The sequence below is a fragment of the Balearica regulorum genome, chromosome 8, assembly GCF_011004875.1.
Source record: "Balearica regulorum gibbericeps isolate bBalReg1 chromosome 8, bBalReg1.pri, whole genome shotgun sequence".
Taxonomy (NCBI): domain Eukaryota; kingdom Metazoa; phylum Chordata; class Aves; order Gruiformes; family Gruidae; genus Balearica; species Balearica regulorum.
Window position 1 is genome coordinate 23,690,504 of NC_046191.1, and position 14,356 is coordinate 23,704,859.

At 35.4% G+C, this 14,356-nt stretch overlaps 1 protein-coding gene across 4 annotated transcripts in view; it reads right to left on the reverse strand.

Moving 5' to 3' along the window:
• VAV3 (vav guanine nucleotide exchange factor 3) overlaps nt 1-14,356 on the reverse strand; it is a 209,720-nt gene that overhangs the window by 20,081 nt on the left and 175,283 nt on the right. For all 4 annotated transcript variants that reach the window (XM_075760092.1, XM_075760090.1, XM_075760091.1 and 1 more), the window contains 4 exons: nt 14,073-14,209; nt 7,298-7,363; nt 2,542-2,576; nt 658-774 (listed from right to left, as the gene is read on the reverse strand). In XM_075760092.1, coding sequence (XP_075616207.1) covers nt 658-774; nt 2,542-2,576; nt 7,298-7,363; nt 14,073-14,209 — 355 coding nt within the window. The remainder of the gene's footprint in view (nt 1-657; nt 775-2,541; nt 2,577-7,297; nt 7,364-14,072; nt 14,210-14,356) is intronic.

A 14,356-nucleotide genomic window follows, 5' to 3' on the forward strand; every position in this document is an offset into this window, starting at 1 on the left:
GCAATCAATAATTACCTGAGGACATGCCCCAATAACACCGCGCAAATAAATTCTTAAGACACAATGTACATCCATGCCAAAACAAAGTTGACATCTAATTAACTAAGTGTATTTATTATGGTACAGCTGAAGAGGCAGTCTGTATTCAGAAAAAAGTCACAACTAACTGCTTATTCTAATTGGGAATTCCCATATATTTCTTACTTGTATATTTATGGTGATAAACAACATGAAAGCAAACAAGGCCCTCAATAATTTACACCCACAGAACTTATGAACCCACATTTTACTGAAATGTCTGAGATGCAAAGAGCTTTGACAAGTTCTCACTGAAGTCAATGAAACATTCTTATTCACTTCAGAGAAGCAGACCATATTACACTCCAAACACTTGCTTACTCTTACCCAACATACTAGACCACCATTTTTGTAGACCTGTTTGCTACACCTGCATTATAAAACCATTGCTATCCTCCTACTACAAATCCTGGGTATTTTTGTCAGCAACTGCAGTTTTCCTATATTAACTCTCTTAAAGGCTGTGTATGATTATATAGATTGAAACTGAATATTCTTATTTCCCTTATTTATTTCAAATATTATCTAGACATAAATGAGAACAGGAAAACTTTCTGTAGGAGATCTTATTCCACTTACTTAATACTAATGGCATATTCTCCTGATTCTTTGGTCCTGTGCCGCACCAGGTAAGTGCTATTTACTCTGTTAATAAGTTCACTCTCAGCTTGCAATCTTTCCATTGCTCCTGCAAACCTGTAACAGAGAATAGAAAAGAGTTGCCTATGATTTTTTCAAAGCTACAAAGAAAGGTCTATCAAATATGTAATGCTGAGTCCTGATATTCTGCATATGAGATCCAATCACATCAGTTGCAATTGAATACCACTTCCAGATCTTTGAATGAAGAATAAAGCATGAAAAAATTCTGCTCTGGGAAGGGGGGAGGGCAGAAATTCTTAGTTAGAAAAGTACTTGTGCACATGTTGAATACAATGCCTGTTAAGGAAAGTACCCGAGCCTGAGCATTAGTTGAATGACTACAGGCTTGAATAGCTCATATAACCAAATGTTTTTCTGTTAGAAGTGAAACAATAAAACTGTGGTCCAGAACCTTTCAACCTCTCCGAGCTTTAGTGGGATTTATCTTAACAGAGTGGAGAATCAGCTACGAGTAGTATATTAGCTCAAAACAAGACCTATACAAAAATTTGGTATATATACAAACACACTTTTTATTTGGTTTCATAATTATTCATAACCTCTAAAGGCTAAAGTGTAAAAGGTAAACTAAACGTCCACAAGCAGAAGAAAAAAAAAATCAGTTTAATATGTCCAAATGTAAAAGAGCTGATGCCAAGAGTTGAAAGCTAAGACAAGTCACGGATTCTGCAGCCTGACTGCATAAGCAGATTTACGCCCTTGCTCTGCCTTGCTGGTTTGGGTTGGACTTCATGAGAGGCTGTCAGCAGGCATTTATTTGCAAAATTAGAGGTTAAACTGTTAATTGGGGAAAGTGACCTAGCTTCCAGGGAAATTATGCTTATTTTCCCATTTTAGAAAGAGTCTAAAGGCAGTAAACACCACGAACCACTACTGTGTAAAGTTTCAAACTAATACATCACTACCAATTAGAAGGAGCTTTAAATAAAAAATGGGTTTTTATGAAACACACCAGGGAACATGCATTTTGAAGCTCATCACAAAAATACATGACTTTTTATAGCAAGTTTCAGCCTAAAGTCAGTTTTTCAGTTAAGTATTACAAATCCTTAGAAGATAAAGACTGATCCCAATGATACGCTTTCTTTTAACAAAATTATAAATAGAGCAAATTTTAGAATTTAATTTAAAATACCAATTTTTAATATTAAACATTCTATTTGGCTTGTTATGAAAAATCAGTATTTGTTTAGATCTGATTCTGATTGCACTTTTGGCAAACTAGAGGAAATCAGAACTCGCATCTAAATGACAAAGCATAAAACCAGTGAAAGAACCCAAGTGATACTTATTCTGTTCTCTCAGAATCACCATGTCTTTTCGGGAAGCAAGCTGAACTCCAGTAAAGAGTTCACACACTACATAAGCCCCACACCAGCAGTGGTTGTGGTTTTAATGCACTGTCCTTTTATATCTCTACAGTCTTTTAAAAAAAAAAAAAGCAGAATTATACATGGGACAAGATATATTTAACATTATTCCTTCTCTTTATTCACTTAACATGTAAGATCTACTTGTGAACTTCGTATTATACTCATTTCTTATTATTCTATTTCAGACCTCTGGGACTAAGGCTGCACAGCTACAGGCCTGTAAACAAAATGTCAAAATCATTAAGCACTTTATTACATCAGGAATGCTTTTAGGGAACACATGGTGTTGCTTTCCCAAACCATTACATAATGCCTTCTTCAGAAGCCTAGAAAGGTTAAACCAATATAAATTAAACTGTAATAAACACACTTGTCTTTACAACTGCTTCTTTCTAAGAGATTCTTGTAAGACTAGACAGGGACTCACCACAGTTGTGAAGAGTAGTCTACAGGTTTAGGAACCTAGGACATGAAAAGATAGAAGAGAATAAGGATCAAGATTTTTTTCTAATCAACACAAATTAGATAGCATTGATCTAATTGTCAATATCCAGATGAAACAAGTTAAAAGAAACAGATGATCTAATTAGTCTGCAAGTCTATTTTCTTTTGACAGAAGTTATAATGAAGGACAAATATTCCATACCATTCTGGAAGTACTCAGAATATTTTAACTCTTTGCTGCTGTGACAAATTTTTTTACTTAATAGAACTGTTAGAAGTTTTTCTGACAGTGCCTACATTCAACTTTCATACATAAAATAGTCCAATGCTACATATTGTTGAAAAGTATCATTAAAATGTGCAACAAATTTACAGTAACATATAAAGTTCACTTCATGGATGGCCTTAGAAAGACTGTCTACTAGAAAATAGAGTATATGATCTTCTGATAGACCGTATTGTATGACATCACGCATACCTTTCTATTTGACTTGGTTAGCTCTTGTACTGGATTTTAATAAGCATGGAATTTGATTCTCAAATTCAGTTTTCAAAGTAAGCAAACTACAATCACTTTGCAAAATGGATGCTATACGTATACATAAACATATGCATAGATAATGTTTACACATGCACAAGATGCACACTATAGCAATCCCCATGAAAATCAGCATTTCATCTTGACCATCTCCCACTGGTGCATGATACTTCAGTATTACCCTACTCTTCTAAAACAACATGTGAAACTTGCAAAGTGCTGAAAAATTGATTTTAGTGGAAGCTAAACATACATCTTGCAGACTTATAACCTAATGTCATATATTCTTAGATAAGCAAATGATTTTTTTTTCCAGTAAAACCAAAGAATGTTTTATTATTTTCTGGAATCTAATAGGGAAAAAATTACAGTAACATTCTCCTTACATTTTTTTTTTATTTATGATATATGGAATGTCTTCAACAGAGAGTTCCATACACAGATCAGCTGAGGAATATATTGTTATACAAGCCTACAAACTTAAATTAATTGAAATTGAAATCAATTACAATTCCCACTAACTTGACATCAGGTATCAACTGAGGTCTCTACCAAGTCTCTAGACCCGACCTTGAAATAAACTCCAGTGATAGGACAAAAAAGCCCCCCCCCAAAAAAACAAAACAAACAAAACCCAAAACACCCCAACGTAAAAACCCCATCTCCCTGCATATATAATTACAGTATTCTGCAGCTGAAGTTGCAAGAGTCAAGAAATGCAAAATTTGTGTTGACCTGTCCAAAATGCTATTGTATACTCTAGCAGTATTGCTGAGGCAGTAACATGCAGCTTTCAAATGGAAAAAAGCAGAATAGGAAGCTATGAAGAGAGTATTGAACCAGGATATTGTAAACTAGATGACAGCAAACGGTCTGAGTTGAGGGAATATACAGAGGAATATGATATTTAGAGGCACTTATGTTATTAACATATTATCTTGCAACCTCCTCAAAAAAGCAGTTACAGGAATGCAAAATTACTGAAACAAGTAAGAATTGTTAGACTTCCACCATTTTCAGGCTCTCATCTTCATGCTAAGAAGCCTCAACACTAGAGTTATAAAAGCATTTACTCCAAACACTTCACTTAAAACACGGGCTAAGTATTTTCTTAGATAACTTCAGAACATTTTTTTTGTATTGAGAAAGATTTCAAAAAGCTTAGATTAGGAATTAAATTAGTATCTCTCCTAACTTCTCTTTTTCTACATAAGTAAACAAAACTGCTCAGATTTTTGTCATAGGATATAGTTTTGGCTAACTTTAAATTTACTCAAGATGTAACTTCTATCCCTGCACTGGGAAGATTCATTTCCATGATCTAAAATTTGCAGAGTTCACAAAGCTCTGCTTACTGCCTTTGACATAATGGTCACTCAAACTAAACACATAACCGCTTACTCGAATGCCTCTCAACCCAAGATTTTTATGATAAAAATCTGAATTTTACAGGACAGCCAAAAACTTACATTTTTTTTTGTAAATAACACAGCAGACACTAATATGGAATACATTAAAGTTCTCTGTGATAAAACCACAGTCACACGTTCAGCTTGCACAACTGTAGATCTATCCATGTGTTAAAACTGTCATTAAGTCAGTCTAGTTCTCAAGAGAGAAAAAGAAAATATGCATTACTCTCAAATAGTATAGACAAAGGGCTCTCAAACAGTAGCATTTGTAGTGCTGGTGGTATGCAAACCCCTCTGAAGCATAGGGATCCAAACGCAGCCAGGTACTGCCACCGGCAGCAGCAGTGACACTTCGTATCCCTATAGCTCCTGATGGTGTAACGCAGGCACCTCTGCTTCTAATGCTGAGACTTGGAAAATAGTCAAGGTTATAAATATACTGACACAGAATTCCTACGAGAAACGTTTTAGCGAAGTGACCAAATGAGACATGTCAAGGGCAACTAGGCACTTACAGAGTCTTTACATGCTGCAAGATATTTCAATAATACATTTCACCTACAGAAAAATTGCACCTTTAATGATTTGTATTATCCCCCATAGGGCTAATTAAATAACATGCATTCTGCGTTCTATCAGCAGCAGAAGAAAGAATAGTTTAAGTCAACATTCTTAATTTGTCAAGTAGTCCTACTATGTTGGAAAGAATATAAAAATTCAAAGACAGTTTAAGTCCATCCTTCAGAGCAGTTAAACCACTCAGATGAGTATTTAGTTTCATTAATTTTGAATGGACCGATATACATATATAACAAATGTTGTTCATTGTCACGAAGTACAGCAAAATCAAATGTTATTCCAGAAGCTCTTGGCTCATACTGTACTATGCACTTAATGCCTCTATAGAAATGAGAAAACTGGAAGAAAGCTAGGAAGAACCAGATATTACTCATATGGTGCAGAAAATGTCTGCTGACATACACTACTTATTGCAAAGAGGAAAAAATTGTTTATAGGTACATCTGTGAAAAGTCTGGAATATAGATATTCTAGAGCTCAGCAGTTTTTCATTCAATACTCATTTCTAAAGTCTTTTGATGTATGTATTTTATGCTGTTTCTGGGCATTTTTATATCAGCTGGTTGTAAAGACTGTTAGACTTAATAATAACAGTAAAAGTTATAGCATGTTTAAAACCTGATTGATGTTTCAGTATCTTTAACTGCATCATTTATCATAATAAGATGTTTGTATTTCATCCTTCCAAGTTAACAGTGGTGAAGCATCAATTTATCTTTTTGTTCTGATGATGACGCCAGTTGGTAACATGTCATGAATAATATTTATTCATTCTGTAAAACTCTATTATTTTCAATACTCCTCTAAATAGTATATTTCTGCTAAATTTAGCAGAAAGCTTTATCACTAGAAAGCAATCTTCTTAACACCCCAGTAGCGATTTTCCTAACTTTACATATCTGCTTCCTCTGCTTCAAAGTATAGCGGTGGTTCCTAAAACATTGCTACAGTTGCTGTCAATGATACTATACAATGACTGACTACATGGCTCCAAGAACCTAAAACCAGTAACCAATACACAGCAGGTACTGCCCGTGTTCACGACAGTGACACCATGGCATGGGAAATCCACACCTTTTACAATAAGCAAGGAGTGGAGGAAAGAAAGCTAAGTTCACGTAACATTTTCATCTTTATTCCAGACCTGTTCTCTCACCCAGTCTAACATACCTTGCACCTACAAATATTCTGTGCATCTCTCTTCAAACAAAATTCAGAAAATACAGGGTACTAAAGATCTCTCGAGATACACTAATGTATTTCTATTCTTTAGGATCACATGTATATATCACATGTATATTTGTTTTAGAAACTAAGGCTCAATATAAGCCTTAAAGGCATATCAAGATACAGCCACTAACAGCTTAATCCACATACTTATAAACCATTTAAGTGGCATATCTTGATTGCTGTAATGAAAGCAATTCTATTAAGAAGTCAAACTGTTGTGAATCAAGTTAAAAGACGTTAAAGCTGTCAAAGCAAACTAAGGAACACGATTCATCACTGGATTTAGGTGTTTATAACAATTTATCTCAACAAAGAGACATATAGTAATCTGATGCAGTGTTATAGAGGGCAGAGAATGAAGGAGCAAGCATATAGTATATTAATGCATCATCACATCTGTATACAAAACTCTTGAGTACATATTATAAAATACTTTTTCTTATTGTTGTCTTGAACTTTTCTAGATTGAGAGCATCCTTGTGTGAAATGAAGGCAGGTAAGAACCTAAAGAGAGGACAAAATTTATCGAGCAGTCTGAATTCAAAGTTTTATATTAGTTTTACTCTTATGCATTTTTAAACTCACTACTTACGCTGTAATCCCTCTCTCTAACCCAAAGTGACTGGGGAATAGATTAGAACCACAGCATTCTCACCTTACTGCTGGGGAAGAAAGAAAGTGCGCTTTCACATAAAATGTGTTTGTCTATGCTCTGGAAACTCTTAAAACAGTTCAATTCATTAATATTCCCAAAAGTCAAATCTGCTTCTCAAACATGTTTTCTTGACGTGTCCTATTTACATCTGATAACCAAAAGTATTAGAATGCTGTATTTTAAGCAATATTGAACAAACCACGAAAACACAAAGGAACTAGAAAAACAACAATAGGATTTTTGTAAGGTAAGATTAATAAAGCAATAGTATGAACTAGGCAGTTTTTCTGTAAGGTGACAAATAGAATTAAACAATTGTACTTACACATGGGCTAGGCTTTACTGCATCACTTGGGAAGAATCCAAGCTCTCCTGTTGTTAGATTTCTGCCCTAAAAGAAAAAAACCACATAATTTTCCATTTTTGAGACATAATGGTGATTAATAGTAAATAATAATATATGCGCAGGGATTTAGGACAATAAGAGCACATCAAAGAGTCTTTAAAGTGTTATTCAATAGTTGTGTGGTTGTTGGGGGGGGCAGTATTTATATAATTCAGTAATCATTATAGCTGATACACCCCAGAGTTCCAAGAGATAAGATGTAAGAAGGGGGCTCAGAGCCTACATTGCAATTCCTAGTTCTGTCATTGTCTGCCAGGGTCTGATATCTTCATTAACATTCATTGTCTCGTTTCAAGTTACTTCCTCCTTAGCTGGCATCACTCTAGTGAGATCTGCCACGCTACAGATCCCCAAAACTAACGAACTAACATTACAGATCCCCAAAATGACCACACCGCTATGCAGTGGCAGTTGCAGCACCTGAGAAATCACGCTCACTCCCATGGAAACTTACAACTAATAATCCATCAGCCAATTCAGATACAAAGTTCTCTAGTTAAGGGTTTCCACAAGTGATGCAAGTCATTGGAAATCAGGTGGGCATGAGAATACTAGCAAAACTAAATATTAACTCTCTACGATATTGTCATAACACATTGCAGATGTGCCCAGAAAACTAGGAGACTAGCTGCAGAAATGCACCCAGCATGGCCTAAAATTAGCCTTTTATGCAACACAACCGCTGCCCCAGAGTGGCAGGGCCACCAATTTTCTCTGGGCTTCTATGGGCCAAAAGTGACTAGATCACCACAAAGCCATGCCTCGGCAGCTCACAATTCACCACCAAGCTCTCCTGAAGAACATCTCCTCAACCAGACAGAACAGCAAAATATAAACATGTTTCTAGTCCTAGTAAACATTTGGCTGTGACCACGCTGACCACATTTTTCAGAGTAGCACAGAGCACATAGCTAAAATTTCCAAACACAGATACATAAAATGAAGGTATCAAAATGTGTATTTTGGCAAACAAGTGTTTTCATTTAACAGATTTTTTAAAAGCACATCAATGACTAATAGCCATTAAATTTAATATATTGACTGTAAATATAATATACAATCAGCATTTGGCAATGAGAGTAAGAATGAGTACTTTACAAGCATTGTAATCTTGAAAATTACATTTACTTTTTATTTTTGATAACATACCTGTAACAAAAAAAAAGGGGGAAAAATTATTCAGAAACAGACATGGAATTCCTTTGGGATTTTAGCACACTTTGTTTCTGTAACACGAAATGTGTAATTGTACCCTAATACCACTACACAAAGCAGAATTCAGCAATTTCAAACAGGGTAGAGCTGAATGTAAAAGCAAGAATTAACAAGGATTTATGAAAAAATGAAAACATGCTTTTATTGCGATACCCTAAGCACAATAAATGAGTGCATTGTTTTTCTAGGGAGATCATTATGCAATTTATCACACACAGACAGTGACCCCAGTAACTGCCATCTTTACCAAATATACAGAGAAGTGCAGAGGAGGCAGAGGAGAGAGAAAAGCAGTCAAGCAGTATTTAAGCTGTCATATGCTGAATAGCAATGATATGCAAATAATTATGTGCAAACAAGTGACAATCTTACAGATCTGAAGCTGTGTTCAGCAAAGCTTCCTTGCCCTCTTTTCCCACTACCTGCTTGAATACAGGTTACCGTTTGCATCTATGTATTCTATTTACTCACGAAACATGAATCCCACTGAAGTTCAGACTAAATTTATAAGCAGAGCTCTGACAGTCTCCCACCTAAGCAATACTTATTTACAATACTGATCTTATCTGAATAGCAAGTGATATCACAGCCAATAAGACCGGCCGCTGAATAAAATGTATTAACGAGAAAAGGCATTTGAAGGAGCACAACTGAACATTAGTTTTATATGTGCCCACACACCATTGCTATTCACGAGAAATATGGGGCAACCCCCTGTGTCACCTTCTGAAAGTGCAAAAAGGGACATAATTTCAAATGTTCAGTAGTGTTTCATAATGCTTATAGTACTTCCTCCTGCAAGTCAGAAATACAATCTGGATACTTACAGGATTATCTCCTACTGTTTTTCCAGTAATGTGTTTGCACACCCCAGAAATCTAGAATGAAAGCTAGCTTTGATATGCAGACATTTAAATGCTTCAATCTGCACTGAATTACACCACAATAAACTGTTCTATGACCTCAAGTAAAAATAAAAAAATAAAAAATAAAGTCACATTACAGCCAGTGAAGAAACTGTAGCATGTGCAGAAAGACTAGACCATGGGACAGTACAACGTAGAGCCAGCATGACATTACCTGGTTTAGATACTGCTAGGAGGACACAGTGATAGGAATTGCAGCTCAAAAACTCAGCAGAGCAGCAAAGATCATGAGATTGGCTGTGGTCCGTGCTGGTTAAATCACTGTCATCATGCAGACATTAAAATGTATACATATTCAGAATAAGGAACTGAACTGCAATCCATAGGCTGTATTGTAACATGTATGTGCACTTTAAGTATTCTGTAGCTAACAAGTCAATGGCACTAGCAGCAAAAAAACAAAGCATCTGGAGGACACCAAACATTCATTGAAATGAACCGGTGAGAAACTACATCATCAGTGGACAGACTTATATGAGAATTACAGCATTAAGAAATATTCTCTGCCCAAGCAACGATCATACAATTTCCTTAGGTATCACCACTTGCTGGAAGATGCTGTTTCTGTGCAGCTGTGGGACACGAGATGCATCGATTTGTCACACAAAATATCCACAAGTCCTGTGAACCAGTACAGAACTTTGCTTTTGCATTTTCAGCAATACCATGAATGTAACGATCACCGAAACAACCCAGGAAAGGCTTTTCTTCACATGAGAGAACTGCAGATGGTTTTGTTTGTTAAATAAAAGCAAATCTTAAACAGAACAGTTTGATTTATTACACATTACTGAAGGAAACAGCTCACTTTAAAATGCCCTGCCAATAATGAGCTCATATGAATAATTTGATAATGTCCTTAGGAGAGTAGGTTATTTTGCTTACCTTTAGAAATCCTAGCTAAATTCATCAAGGCTTCATGTCATTCATACACAAAACCATGACCTCGTCAGATGATTATTTCAAAATTTAAGCTCTATCCATCAACTAATTAACAACAGCAAAACTATTGTGACATCATTATTATCACTTCTATTAATCATTTCTTTCTACTTTATGTTTCCTGCTTGCTAATTGCTTATTGTTTGATGAGTAAGCACTTCCCTTGAACAATGCCCTACAATGGCTTATGGTCATTATAAAAGCAGAAGCAAAGACAGAAGTAGCTTTAAAATTTGTATTTTGTATATATGATTGCATTGTATTTCTAAATTATTATATGATCTATTAAAATATATTTTACATGCAGGTGTGCATACATATTCATATATAAAAGGGCCAATGAAGTCCTTCAGTTCATTTCTTTCAATGACAGTCTCAGCAAGACTAGAGGCTGATTCATGACTCTTGTACCTACTTTAATGAGGGAGACTTTCTGAAGTTGACGCCTCTGGTGTGAATTTCCAGACTGCTGCCTCCTACTTAACTATGCAATGCCCATCAACTTCATTGGACATGAAAAGAACTAGAACTCCAGGATAGCGAAAATTTATAAATCATGTCCTTCACCCATTTTTGTTTACTGCAAAGCGTGGTGAAGACAGGAAGGAGACAGACAAAAAAATTACAAACCAAAAGGAAAAAAAAAGACACTTTCAAAAGGCACTTTTACAGTGCTGCCTCCCCAATGTTTCAATTTTACATCATAAGTATATTTACAATATATTTAACGTCTTTTGGCTGTTTACAGCAGGACCACTAACTACTGAAGCATTAGAAAGTACATCTGTAACCACTATTTCTTGATATGGGTTTAATCTGCATCAAAGAAAAGCTGGTTTTGAAAAAGGAAAGAATCAGTCCAGGAAATATGTATTCTTTTGGCATACTTGAGAAACATGATTGCCTGAGGATGGCAGGTAATTGCAATGCAAACCTGTAAAACTAGAATTAAATTATATCTTACGGTAGACAGTGCGGCACCCCTGAAAGCCTACCCTCAGGTTAAGCAGGTACCAATTTACTCAAACCCAACTCAGAAGAGGAGAGAAACAGCCACATCTATAATAAAAATCTGACTATTTCAAAGCTGCACTACTACAGCTGAAACAACTAGTAGTGCAGTTAAGGGGTCTGAAATTTCCATTTAAAACACCAAGTCTTCTCCTCTCTCCCCCAGTCCCTCTTCGTTTTCTTATTTCATTCTGCAAGTGACCTTAGCCGAGCACCAGCATGGCTCATCCAGTCTTGCACCTTGAGTGAGCAAACAAAAGCCGTCATGCGCAAGGGGATGCATGGCTATCAGCATAAGACCATCCTTCTCTCTATACACAGCCAGGTGTTTACCGAGGAGAGTAAAATAACTTCTGACAGTATCAACTCCCCTATATTACATATTGTCTTTGAAAAAAGCTTATGTTTGGGACGATACTAGTGAAGAGGTAGAAAGCAAATTCATGGAATTCAGAAATGTTTATTTTAGTGATCATATTGTCTCTGATTGCTCGATTTGCCTCTCAGAATAGCATTTGCTGTTTCATAAAGAAAAAACCCCATACTTCTCCTGTTTTCCAGACTGCAGAACAGGTAGATTTATGTTTGTATATGGTCTTGAATTACTACAGAACTTATCACAATAATTATGTGATCATTCAAACATTAACTTAGAATTTTAATGTCTATCAAAACACATTTGATCGCATTTAAGCAATAGCTTAAGCACTACTTAGTAACTTGTGGTGTTTACTTGATGGACTGTAAAGAATAAAAAGGGATATTTAAACCACACATACTTATCTATTACAAGCACTTGAATTTCTAAACTAAGCAATGGTTGACTTAAAAATCCATTCTAGCATTAGTCTTGCAGGTCAGCTGTAAATTACTCTAAAATGTCTCTTGAATAAACCTTACACATTTTAATACAAATTGTGTTTTGCAGGTTTTTTTCCTTAATATCCATTTTAAAATGCAGATGTCATTACAAGACTTATGAAAATCTGTATTAAGCAGTCTGTGACAAGACAGCTTGTGTGAAAAAAAAAAAAAGATTCCTGAATGATGCTAATGGGGATGACAATTGCCATTAAGATTCAAATCTATTACTAAGGCTTCTGGGGAAAAAGCCTCACACGCTTTCCAATTTCTGCTAGTTAAACACAGTGAGATTCTACATAAATTCTTTAGCATGAGAGGTACAAATAACATCTAAGACAAATCCCAGTAGATTGAGTTGATGGATGTATATGAAAATGGCAACAGAATCAGTCCCACAAGGTGCCAATAATTCTCACTTGTACTAAGCGTATTAGCCAGATGATTACCTTCTAGCCAGTCCCAGATCAAGAGCGTGCTTAAATGCTTCTCTGGATCAGAACTCAAAACCTTGCAGAACCAAATCCTACATATAAAACTATATAAGCCAAAATCTGCCGAACAACATTTGAGAAAAAAAAAAAAATATTTTTAGTGCTGTGAAAAATCTATAGTCTGCTAAAAAACAAGTTTGGGATTCTTGGGGGAGGATGTTTGTTTGGGGGAGTGTTACAGTTATTTACATATTTTTAAATAGATAAAGCAATTCTATTGTTTATGACTTCCCCTGGTTAAATGTTGTTCAGGTTGATGCAGTGGCAAAGGAACAGAGTTCACTGAATCAGTCCTGGAGAGTTTGGAGAAGATTCAACCCTAACTGAAGCCAGGGGGAAAAAAAAAAAAAAAGTATGACCTAACTCATGTAACTGACCAAGTAGTTTTTATAATTATATACATTAATTTCTAATAGCATCAAAGAAAAAAGAAAATCATGAAGACAAACACAGGAATGACAATTCAAGACAAGGATAGGTGTTTCCCAGCTATTGTTCTATTAATATCCCAAAAGTTCTTCTATTTAGTTCTATTTCCATTTACCCAATTTTATCAGTAGCACATAGGATTCTAGTATGAACAATCAAGAAAAGTGAGACATGCTTTAATACATTTATCTTTAAAGTGAATGCAAGACAGCATTTGGAATCTGCTTACAGTTCTCAATTAAAAAAATTTCAGTAACAGTAGTAGTGATACTGAATTTTGCCATCAATAGAACATACTTTTCCCACGTACACCAGTCCCCATGTACGCAAGTCCTTAACTGACTTGGGAGGTCATCAGGAAGTTTAGGTGTGGCTCTGTTTTACAGAACTATTTCTCTCCTCTATAAATCTAATATTCGTAACTGGGTTTTGCCAGTATATCTTTTTGGTTCTGCTATGTTAAGAGAAGCAGCGATTGAAAATTCCAGGACTTTGCTGTTTATGTGCCAAACACTCTCTAACTCCTATAATTTCACTAGAAGAATTGCTACCAATGCCATGTTCTCACAGATTTATTTACCGGGACTTTTAATCTAATATTGCAAGAATGAAGCTCTACGCAGTATAGGAAGTACTGGCACTTTAAAAGTAAAAATAGTTGTATTAGACATTTATTTTTAGTAAAACACAAAGATCATCAAACCATTCTTTTGTGGTTCAAAAAGGAAAAAAATTACAAGAGCAATACATGAATAAGAATCTAGGACTAATATCTGGGACTAATGGAATACAGTCATTTGCTAAATGATACAATACCTGCCAAAATAAGCTATGTGCATCTCCTCTAATTAGCTCAATAGTGTCCCCAATCTGGATATGCAATGGTGGACCATCTTGTGTCGCTGGCTGTGGTATCCCATTGTAGTTTCGAATGACTTGCATTTTTGGTAAACCTGAGCAAACAAAACCAAAAAAGAAACAAACAAAACATAAATCAGTATATATTTTTAGTTAACAACAATTTCTAAAATCTGAAGACTACAAAAGGAATCAAAGAGACACTATGTCTTTAATAGGTACCTAAGGCACTAAAGCAATGC